Genomic DNA, 11876 nt, shown 5'->3' with positions numbered 1-11876 from the left:
ACGCAACATAGGGTTTCCAGTAATTAATCACCTGCTAACGGCGAGTTTCCATCGCTACATCATTTGCATTGCTATCTACACGCTTCATTTACATGTGTGCGCAATCTTCAACCCATCGAATCCTTGCCACCCACGCTATTTAGTTATAACGAAGCGTTGCACCTTTCCGGCTCGCATCGCGTGGGCGTGACGCGCTGCGAATCCAAGTTTGTAGCAATTTCCTGGGGAAAGTTGCGAGCTGCTATCTCCAGGATGTACAACGTCAGTATGGTTCAATGGAACCAGCTCTATCGTCCGCCGTCACAGCTGCCATCGGTTAACCCGCAACACGCTTTGACAAGTACAACAAGTGGCGGACGCTTCGTGGTGGTCGATGGGACGAGGAGAAAAAGGGACGCGAGGATATCGAGCTGAAGAGGAAGAAGAACGTGCCGGAAGAAGAACGTGCCGGAAGGCGATGGAAACGCTGTGACGGATGAGACGTGAGAGGAACTAAAACAAGTTGTAGATCTGAACAAATTTTCATGTTGGAATACGCTATTTGGACGCTTTAAATATTTCTAGCTCCGACAGTTGCATTTCTTGAAATTTTCGCAGTAGGATTCTCATTTCTGTTCGTTTTCTCCCGCGAACAGTTCGCCGAGAATGTCGCGAAAAAGAATATCAACATGCGCGAGTAATTAAATTAAATCACAGAAGAGACAGGTATCGATTTAAGTATCGATAGATTCTTTCGAAATGTTGGTTGTTTCAGCGGAAATGTATCGAGTGCTTTATTTATTAGCAATTGAGTGTTATGCAGTTCTACGCGAGGAAATGAACCACAAAAATACCATTAATGTTTTTCTGTAAAAACGCCATTCGCCGGCTGCGCGAGCACGTGCACTGCGAAGGAGATACAGACAGCCATGATCAGACACAATGGTCGACACCTATTTCGGCGTAAACCAAGAAAACAATGAAAGCTACGCGAGGATATTGTGTGCAATTATTTATGAGTTTACTTATGCGAAATATGTTGACGAAAAGTAAAATTTTCAGAAAATTTTCGACGAAGATTCAAGCGAAACAGAAGTTTTTATTCCCCGCGTGAACGATTCCAACATTTCAGCATCGCGTATCAATGCTAAAATATTCTATCGTACGTCACACATTCAGATTTATCACGAACGCGTACGAATCGACAATATATTTGTTACAAGTATTGTCGTCTCGACAAACAAGCGGTTCGAGCCTATTTTTTACGAGCAATCTCTCTCCAAAATGACCGCGAGGACTCGAGAGAACTGTCCAGCCAAATTCGGTCGCGATGCACACGCTAGTCGCGTTTCTCAGCACGACGAACGAGTGCCGGTTCTTCTATAACTACTTCTAGTTAATAACTCTACCGGATTACCTTGCGGACATGCGATTTCATCTAATTCGAGCGGTCTGAAAAGTATAGCTCTGCTCGCAAAGCAACCGCGAAGAGAGCGCCCAACCAAATTCGCTGATATAACAAGCTTAATCCTATCCCTGGAGCTCTCGTTCCCGAGCATGAATGGGTGCCGGTTCTCGCAGGGCTCTAATTCTACCGGTTGATCGAGCGAACACGCTTTCTCCGGTACCCGCTGTTCGAAGAGTGATCTCGGATCGCGCGAACGGACCACGCAGCGAGCCGGGGGAAGCTGCTGAGCCGAGAAACGGCGGCAGCGAATATGAAAAGAAAACAGAAGCTCGGGGAAACGCGGTATCGGCGACGCGACGCGGCGCGGCGCGGTGCGGCGCGGCTCGGCTCGGCTCGGCTCGCAAGGCTGCGACAAGACAAAGTCAACTAACTATCCCGAGCGCCGAGAGCAGAGCAGAAGAGAGTAGCTAAGCAAAAGGCGAGTCCGCGGCCAGGAAAAGCTAGGTCGTGGCGAGGTGAGTAGGGATGGATCGAGGCAAGGCAAGGCGTATCGGCGAGGCAACGCTCAGGAAACGGGTCCAAAGTCGTCGGGACTTGGCGAGGCTCTGGCCGCGCGTTCACCTCCCGCTCGGACGCAGTACGTTCCGGACTCTCGCGCAGGCGAGGTTGCACCAATCCGCTCGGTCGATCCAGCGACCACGTGCGCCTTCGCGACGTTCCACGAGGAACCGGCATTGTTTTCCCGCGTGTGTTTTCGGTGTCGACCGCCGGATCATCGCGTGCTCCGATCCCCTGCGAAGCCAGCGCAACGACCGAGTGCGGACGCGAGCTTCCGACTCGGCGATCAGGACCGACACGCTGGGCCGAGCGAGAAAATCGGATCGATGAGGCGGCTGAACTTCGGGCAGTCGCGAAATGGAATCGTGCCGAAAATTCGAGGGTGTACGGGACCGTCGGATGCCTCGTTAGATTCCTATGACAGCAATCTCCGTTGCGGTTCGCAGCGTCGAGGCAAGATCGGTGCCGGTGGCCGTGCGGATTTCACGGTAGCAAGACGGAAATTTGGATGCGAGCGGACCGCGATCGGGAAGCGTGCGATTGGTTCGCGTCGGCCGGCGCTGGTTTCATGACTCTACTAACCCAGGAATCGTCGACGACGCAATGGAAGGAAGGGAATTCCATAAATATAGAAAATCCCATTGAGCCGGGGCTTTTACGATTGGCCATTAGCATACGCGGCCGGGACGCGCATAAAAACATGTCGCGCGGCTATTGGAGGCAATCGCCGGGCCGAGAATAGCTGAGAAGGTGATATCGCTCGTTCCGCGATGTTCGCGCCGGTGTTACCGTCCCCGTTGACGATTAACAAAAACGAGAACGGCGACGGCGGAGAGGTTCGGTGACTAAGAAGAAACGTAAGTGTAACGAGTCCCCGGGACGCTAAGCGGCCCGGTAACCGGCCGCAGCCGGTCGAGGAACTGGACGCGACACCGGGTAATATCGAACGGTCCGTTTGCTCGATTTAATTCGTCCGTCCGTAACCGACCGTAAATAGAGGAGGCGCTCGAGTTCTCACGGATCGGAACGGTGCCTGGAGCAACAGATCGATCGCGAAAGGACGCGGTCCCGCGGGACGACGCGACGCCGCCGTCGCGCGTCTAGGGGGAGGGGGGGGGGGTGAAACACCTCCACGAAAATTCGACGCGGTCGCGGGATTAACGAGCGCCGATCCCGACGGGCCGGACGATTCAGACAGCCTCCGAGGACCGTGCAGCGGCAGCGAAAAAGCCTGGCGAACAAAGAGGGAGGAGGGCTGAGGAGGATGAGCGAGCAGGATCGATGGGACGTGGAAGAAACGGTGACTGGCAAAAAATGCGCGGACCGCCTGAGATACCAGGTTAATTAGATTATCGAAGGGAGCAACTAGAAGGCCTGGGCGGGACGACCATACATGGTCCACCGGTCTACGTAGTCGAGGGCAGAAGCGGCGGCGACGCGTGGGAGGTCGGGCCGCTTGCGGGCCGCTTTTTACGCCGCCCAAGAAAAGACAGATTCGTGTTCTCACCTCGGGGCCCCGGCCGTTAAACAGCCTGCCGGCGCTGGCAGCGTGTGTCCCGTTCGTGCACCGGCCCCGTCGATACCGGCGAACCACTTTTCCGAGAAACGCCGGCGATCGCTGCGACCTCCGAGAGACAAATTTACGACGCGCCATGACCTGGCGGCAGCGCGGCCAGAGCGACCGATTCTTCTCGCCGATTCTCCTCGCCGATTCTCGATCACCGCACCGTGCCCGTCGAACAGCGGCGGCCAGGCCGAGGACAGGCCGCGCCCGTGGCGATTTTGCCGGATAATTGTTTTCGAGAAGCCACTCGCGGAGCCCCGCACGTCCATCAATGCGACGCCCCGCGAACGGCCACTCGCGTGCCAACTTTCAATTTCAGCGCCGAACGCGCGAGTCGCACGCCAGCGTCGCCCTGTACGCTCGTTCGCCTCTTCGGCTGTTCGACTGTTCGACTGTTCGACTGTTCACCGGCTCCCGTAAATCGAGATTTCCGTGATTCCAGTGAACCAGTCCGCGGGTTCGACGTGCATGTGTGTCGCGCGGCGGCTCCCTCTAGGAAATCATTAGATCCAGAACGGGGGAAGCGTTAAGTGCGATGAAAGTGTAGCGGAGCGTGTTATGCAAAGCAGACGGGGAAACCAGAAAAGCCTGATCCCGTGATCGATCTGGCCTGTTGCTACGAATTCGTGCCGATCCCTGCGCCGAGCCCGCTCGCTCATTGACCGAACGGAACGATTCACGCGATTAGAATACCGGTTCCGCGCGAACTTTTCGCTCCCGTTCGCGCGACGCGGCGGTTCGCCAACGATGACGGGAAATCCAACAGAATCGACGACCAACGCTACTCCTTCTTCTTCTTCTTCATCTTCTTCTTCTTTGTAGACAACAAAGGCAGCAGCTTCGGTGCGAAGTGACGCGTCTCGATGGACCCGCGGGTTCCTCGGGTTGTTCCTCCTGTTTCGTCGGATCGCTCGTTTCCATGAACATTGATCAACGGAGGATTCCTCGGCCGTAGGAACCTTCGGATTTGAATTGCAAATCGCGCGAGAACATGGATTTCTTCGGGACCATTCCTCGTGTCCCCCGGTGAAACGAAACTCGAGCGGAGACTCCGGTGACCAAGGAAAAGAGAGGAGAGAAAGAAAGAAAGAGAGAGAGAAGGAGAGGAAAAAAGTGAAAAGTATGTCGGTTGCGGGCACCAGGAAATTATGCAGAGTGGGCCTAGCCGCCGTGTTGGTCACCGCGCTGTGCGTGTTGACTCTGCTCGATTCGCCGCCTCAACTCCCGGATCCACCGGCGGATCCTCCTCCCACGCCTGGTAAGCAGTTTTCTTCGTAGGTTAGCCGCGCTCCATCGCCTCCAACAGCGCGCGACCCTTGCCCTTTCGTTATCGCTGAACGGTTCGCAGCCCGCAAGCCACTAACGCGCCTTTGGCACCTAACAATGCTAGTTTCTTTCGCGCCGGGATTAGATACGCCCGACCGCGGACGCCGCGCGGCTTTCGGATGTTTCCAGGTAGTTAACGATTCCCGGCGATATCCTGAATGATCGCAGATATTTCGAAAATGTTCAACGGATCGCCTTGTTACGTTCAACGCGAGTTTAACTATTGTACCGTGAACCATGTCTCTCTCCACGCCACTCTGGAAACACGGTGCAAAAATTCAGTCCTCCTGTAACGTCATATACTAACACGGTTTAGTAACACTTTGACGACCGTCGTACAATAAGAAACACGTTTTTGCTTCATTTCTACATTTCGTTTAATCCATTCGGTCACTGTAAACATCGACGGTGAATATTACTTAACGCGATCAACAAGTATTACCAGCGACGTGACTGTTCAGAGTTTATTCGTCAATTCTTTCTCGAATTACGCAAAAGACAAATTGAGAAATAATTGGTATCCGATGCCACGTCAAATTTGATTTAATTCTGCAATACGATACAATAGCGCGAATCAACCGTGTAAACAGATGTACGTATTGATAACCACGAGTAGACTGCGGATTTCATGCTTCTATGATAAAAACGAGCAAGCAGGATTTAAAACAGTAATAAGATTTAAAAAATATCCAAGTTTCACTGGAAGAAAAACTGCTGTCTGGCTTCTATTTCATACAACTGGTATAGGCAATTTTTATTTCGAGAAAGGATCTGCTGCGAAATCATTTGACTACGCTTTACTCGTATATTTAAATATGTATTTAAATATGTATTTAAATATGTATTTAAATATGTATTTAAATATGTATTTAAATATGTATTTAAATATGTATTTAAATATGTATTTAAATATGTATTTAAATATGTATTTAAATATGTATTTAAATATGTATTTAAATATGATTGAAATATAAATTTAAATATGTATTTAAATATGTATTTAAATATGATTGAAATATAAATTTAAATATGTATTTAAATATGTATTATGTGACTATAATTGCTGCGTTTTAAATGCCTATGAGTAGACTGTAAGTAGATCTTTACGCGTTTACGACGCGTGCAGATTTTTCATGTGCAAGTAAACGTATAATTCAACGAGATCTAATAGCATTTCTATTTTCTTTCTTCCTCGTCTACGCGACGAGGAATCTTTTACTCGACGAAAGAAACTGTTCTTTAATCCTAATTTATGGAAATCTATGAAAATGAGAATTTTCATAAAAGCTCGCGGTTCACGTATGAGTCGCCATTTTCAAGAGCGCACGCATTTCCAAATCGGGAAGGAAAACATTATTTACATTGCACGATGAAATTGATTTATTATCTGCAATTTATCAAGAAGTTCAGTCACTGGACAGTTCGCGGCTAACTTTAAATTAACTTTCGTCAGGGCTGCCAATATCAACTGATATATCAGTAGTTGAATTTGAAAATACAACGTCCATAATTCAGTTGTTAGTTTGATCGAGTTGCTCCCTGTTCTTCCGTCATTCAAGATCGAAAGATTGGCTAACACGATTTAAGCTTTAAATTGTATCGCAGTCTGTGCTGCTGCGTTCCGATGTCGCGCCGCGATAAAAGTAACTTCGGAACAACTTGCACAGGAATACACAATAAGATAAGTCTCGCGTGACACGTTGCTCGTGGATTGACGTCGATGTGGCAAGAGATATTTTTGCAGCGGGAGGCATCATATTGAGTTAAATATTCGAAAGTCTAAAGAGATGATCAACTTAACAATTGTTTCACTTTCGATCGTAGAAAACCGATTCTCTGAGATTCAATGAAAATCTTCCCAACGACTGCTTAACCCGAGAAAGATAACCTACGTCGCAGAGGCGCCTGCGAAATAAACAACTGACTGCACCGTGGATGACGCAAAGACTGGAAGCACCCACTTTGCCAAGGCATGTGCGAAGCAACATTGAAAATATTCTTCCAAAATCTGCTGTACAGGCTTCCACAGATGATGAAGAAGAACCCTCAGCCAAAAAAAGGCGTTATTGCAGTCTTTGCACGTCTAAAAAGAAAAGAATGTCAAAGATGACCTGTGCCAAATGCAAAAAGACAGTTTGTGGTGAACACAAGAAAGACGTTTGTCATGACTGTCTCTAAAGAAATTTTTTATAATATTATAGTTTTTTTTACACTGATTATATTATAGTCTACTAGTTTGTAAGGATAAAACACTATTTTTTGTGATATTTTACGGGATTTGTTCCCATAAACCGAAGACTGTTGATTTTTGTTAATTTTTCATAGAGGTCTAGTGATTTAAGTTTAAAATTACTTAAAATATAAAAAAATATAATATAAATGCATTTTATTTTTACAATAATGCCAAACCTTTAAAATGACTAGATTAACTTAAATAAATATCCATTGTTAGTATAAAATTGACGCCTTAGAAAAGCATGCGCCTCTGAAGCGTATGGTTATCTTTTACGTACGTTGTCATATGGTTATCTTTCTAGGGTTAAATGACTCGGAATTATTTAGAATTGGAATCGTTTTCAGAAGATTAAGCAACTTGTTAATGTACGGACGCGCACGGCAAGCCTTTTCATTGCAGATAAAACGAAAGAAGAATGTGTGCACAGTCGTAGGAAGTAATTCCCATATGCTATGGTAATCTTACTTCTAGTGCGCTGAATACTTCTGCCTCGCTGTTCGCACTATTTCCTATCCGCGAATACTTTCCCAACATTATCGCCGACCGACAAAGAAAAGGAAAATTCTCTACATTTTTCTATCCTACGAATGTGTTTCCTACTTGCACCTGTTTTGCGTCGATCTGAATAAGCAAAATTGCATCCCGATTCATCGTAGCAGACTATTACTTGCTACAGTTCAGAACGCGTTTCACCTTACAGTCTCTTTGCGAATCTCACCGATCAGCCATTCTAATGACTTCGTGTCACGCATACGTCGATTTTGATAACTGAGAATGCAAATAAATATTGGAACGTATAGAATGTTTAGCACGTACTTTATGAAACAAATTTATAAACATGCCAAAATAAAATATGCTGAATTTTGTCGGTAATAAGAACTTGTTTGCACATGAATCAATTTTTCGTATCTTCTCGTAATTTGAAAAGTATTTATTCACGGGGCCTCGTTTAAAAATTCTTAAAAATTGGCTGACTGAAAAAGAGCACGGATACTTGTAAAACTAAGTAACTAAATAAAGATAAAAAGGTGTAAGTGATCTTTTTGCAATTTTGCAATTTTGTTGAGGACCTTAAAAGAAATTTTAAGCACTTTTTATCGTCCGTCACTTATTATCCGCCTTTTACGTATGTAAATATGTAGGTGTTACCCTATTCATCTATACAGGTGTACATTAGTGATCACGTCGGAACAAACTGAAAGAGGCAGAAATTGTAGTGTTTTTTACAAGTGATATAATGGCGTCTACAATTTCTTTTGACTGTATTATTTTTTTTAGAAACAATGGTAACCTTCTATCTTTTTAAATAGAATATTATGTATTTTTTTATATTATATAATATTGTTATATAATAATATATATTAATAATAATATAATAATAAATAAAACATTTATAATATTAATACTGAAATAATAATATTAATAATAATATATATTATATTATGTGCCTTGTTATTTAAACAAAAATATCGCATAGTTTTAATAATATCTCCCTGAAACGTATAAAAAGACTATGAAATTTTTGTTATAATCATTTTTTTATTGCTACTGCAGTTTGGAAGATATACAGGGTGAGTCACAAATTAGACTCCACGATTTTTCAGTCCCTTCGGATGGTCTGACAAAAAAATATTTCTTGTCAAAGTTAATTAGTATTTAACTGAAAATAAATTGAAACTGTTTAAATTTAAAAGAAAATTGATTGTAGGTTAAAAAGCAGGGTCACCGTTATATTTTTCAATGAAACTAGGTAATTTGACTAGGTAAATGAAACTAGGTATACGATAACCTCCGAATGACATTGAAGGAAAAATTGTCATGAATCGAATACCACAGTATTTGAAATTAGTTGGCGATGCATAACACCGAGGCCTCGCATATAAACATAAGCAATGAATGTAATCATTACAAATGCTCATTTATTCAATTTGAGACCTTAACACATAAAACGAAAGAAAAATTTATATAATATATATATATGAATTATATATAATAATATAATAATAATATATATTATATAAATTTATATTATATATGTTATATATTATTATTATATATATTATTTATATTTATTATATACATAATTATTTAATATATATAACCAAATTGGGAACACTCATATTAAAAATGTGCACGTAATTAGTTATTAAACTAAATGTTCGAACTGCATTCCATCTTCTGCAACGCAAAGTTCGGCTCTTTGGAATAAAGTTTTATGCGTAATTTCAATTAAAGAACTTCTTCAGTTGTCTACGGGCAATCGATTCATGGCAATTTCTCTTTCAATATCATCCGAAGGTCATCATGCATAGTACCATGAAGTTAAAATTACTTACTTTCATTTAAAACTATAACGGTGACCTTGTTCTTTTGATCGAAAATCAATTTGTTTTTAAATTTAAACAATTGAAATTTGTTGTCCGTTAAATACTAATTAACTTCGATAGGAAACATTTTTTTGTCAGACCATCGAAAGTCTGTACGTACATATGTATAATAGATTCAGTCATAAATTCGTCCCGCGAATGTTTATACTTTTCGTGACATGTTCAACTGATCTCGAAAGGAAATTTTTGACTTGAAGGTCAAGCATGTTCTAGATGTCCAACTGACGAGATGTTTTAAATTTTCATGATCCCAAAATGATCTGTCCACAGATATTTAAAAAAATTAGGACAGCAAACGGCACGAACTTATGACGCGTCCTCATAAATGAATAGGGAAATACCTATCTATTGGGTTGGCAACTAAGTAATTGCCGATTTGTTCAATGAAATAAAAATTTTTTTTTACTTGGAATGAAGTTTAATCTGTAATGTATTTCCCATTTTGTTCGATGACCTTTTGCCATCTCTCTGACAACTTGAAAATTACACGCTCGTAGAAAGTCTGATCCTTTTCGGCCAAAAACTGAGTTAAGTGAGATTTTACAGCGTCATCATCATTCAAAGTTTTACCACGAGGGCAGTTGTCCAGGGATCGAAATAAGTGGTAATCCGATGGCGCGATATCGGGACTATATGGTGGGTGTAACATCGATTCCCAATCAATATCCATCAATTTTTGCCGAGTGGACAAAGACGTGTGCGGCCTAGCATTGTCCTGGTGGAAAATGACACATTTACGATTGACCAATTCTGGTCGCTTTTCCTTGACCGCTGCATTCAATTTGTCCAGTTGCTAACATTCACGGATAATAAAAAATAACATAATAATAATAATAATTTTATAATATATCATTTACGGATATCATAAAAATGGGAGTAACAGACATCTATAACTGAAATCGGCAATTACTTAGTTGCCAACCCAATACATACATACGGGATGTTTTCACCTTGAAGGAACGGATTGCGGCCAATAATAAAAATAGCTCAGAAGTTTTCCTAAGGTTCCAAAGAATCCTGCACAGTTTCAAAAAGTTACCGAACTTCCCTTCTAAGCAATTAAATAAGGATAAAAAGGTCTAACATGAAGAGGTCGCCAGACTGACAATTACGCTGACTTTTTGATGAGATTTGCCACTGTGGTAGAACTTTTAATACTGAATCTAATGATTGCCGGTTTTGGGAGCAGATGACTTAAAGTTGTTGAGATATGAAATGTTATAGTTGTTAGTAACAAAGCCATAAAGATTAGCTGGATTTCGGACCGTGGCACTGTGCCTTGCCTCCCGGGAGAGGGAGAGGTATCAGAGAAATGCTCGCAAGTGATGGAGTGAGGGAGAAGAGCCTATGGGAAGACCCCCATTCACTCTCGCTCCTAAAGTTCCCTCTCTACTATTCCCCCATCAACTGTGAGCATTTCTCTGGAATGCTTGAAAGCGACGCGGCGCAACGGCCTATCTCTCTGGCTTTGTTCCCAACAACTTTAACATTAAATATGTCAAAAGCTATAAGCCGCCTGCACAGAAATTAGATTCACTTTTACAAGTTCCACCAGCGTGCGAAATCTCATCGAAGTGTCTGCGTCAGTCTTGGGGACATCTCCCTCTCAGACTACGTTGTTCGACCTCGTCCTGACTTGCGAACTCCATACAATGGAAAAGAGGTGTCTGCGAAACACTTTACGAACCCAATCGTCCCATCTTCTCCTAGCCCCGCGACTCTGAATGACAACCCCAGTCTTTCAGCTCGCAGTTCTTTCTCCCTCCTCTTCCTCGATCAAGTCCTCTTAATTCGTGGACAAAAAAGGCGAACCTCGGAGGCCGTAAATCAACCGGCACGGTTTGAGACTCGGGCTTATCGTGACTCAAATCTCTACACGGTTCCTTGGCGGTAGCGACTTCATTAGGTGACATAATTTACAGCCGGGTCCGCCGAATGATCAGCCGCCGCGGCGCACAGCAGGACGAAACGACATGACGACGATTAAAAATCGATTTTTCTATATTGCAAACAAAAATTAATGCTACTTGAGAGAGAACCAAATTGGTTGTGACGTGGTAAAACTTCGTCTTTCCAATGTTTGCTTTCGTTTTCTCGTGGCCGATACCAAGTCAGCAGAAACTATGATTCACTACATGGATGTTGATCTTATAAATTGGGATAAAAGGTTAATATACTGTAATATATCATTAAATCAAAAGACTGACGTCTTAATGAAAACCTAAACTTTTCCTGAAATTTTCGTTTCTGTTATTCGGGTCTTTTAGAAACAAAAATGAGTTTCAGCGAAATTGTTGAGTATATAGGGTGTCTCAGCTGAAGGAGACCATCTGAGTATGTATTTCTGTTATTTTTGGAAGTACCGAAAAACTTCATTAACAAAAGTTTTTCAGTTCAGAAAGATGTATAATATGAACG

General features: G+C 43.3%; 1 protein-coding gene across 1 annotated transcript in view; it reads left to right on the top strand.

Moving 5' to 3' along the window:
• Positions 1-1958: 1958 nt before the first annotated feature.
• The window catches only part of LOC117227271 (uncharacterized), a 35271-nt gene continuing 25353 nt past the window's right edge, over positions 1959-11876 (top strand). Inside the window, exons 1-2 of the mRNA XM_033482377.2 lie at positions 1959-2802; positions 4332-4767. Coding sequence (XP_033338268.2) covers positions 4632-4767 — 136 coding nt within the window. The 5' untranslated portion in view covers positions 1959-2802; positions 4332-4631. The remainder of the gene's footprint in view (positions 2803-4331; positions 4768-11876) is intronic.

Source organism: Megalopta genalis, chromosome 16, assembly GCF_051020955.1.
Source record: "Megalopta genalis isolate 19385.01 chromosome 16, iyMegGena1_principal, whole genome shotgun sequence".
In the NCBI taxonomy this organism is placed as follows: domain Eukaryota; kingdom Metazoa; phylum Arthropoda; class Insecta; order Hymenoptera; family Halictidae; genus Megalopta; species Megalopta genalis.
The sequence above is the reverse complement of the archived record's forward strand: the minus strand, read 5'-3'. Positions and strand labels throughout refer to the sequence as shown.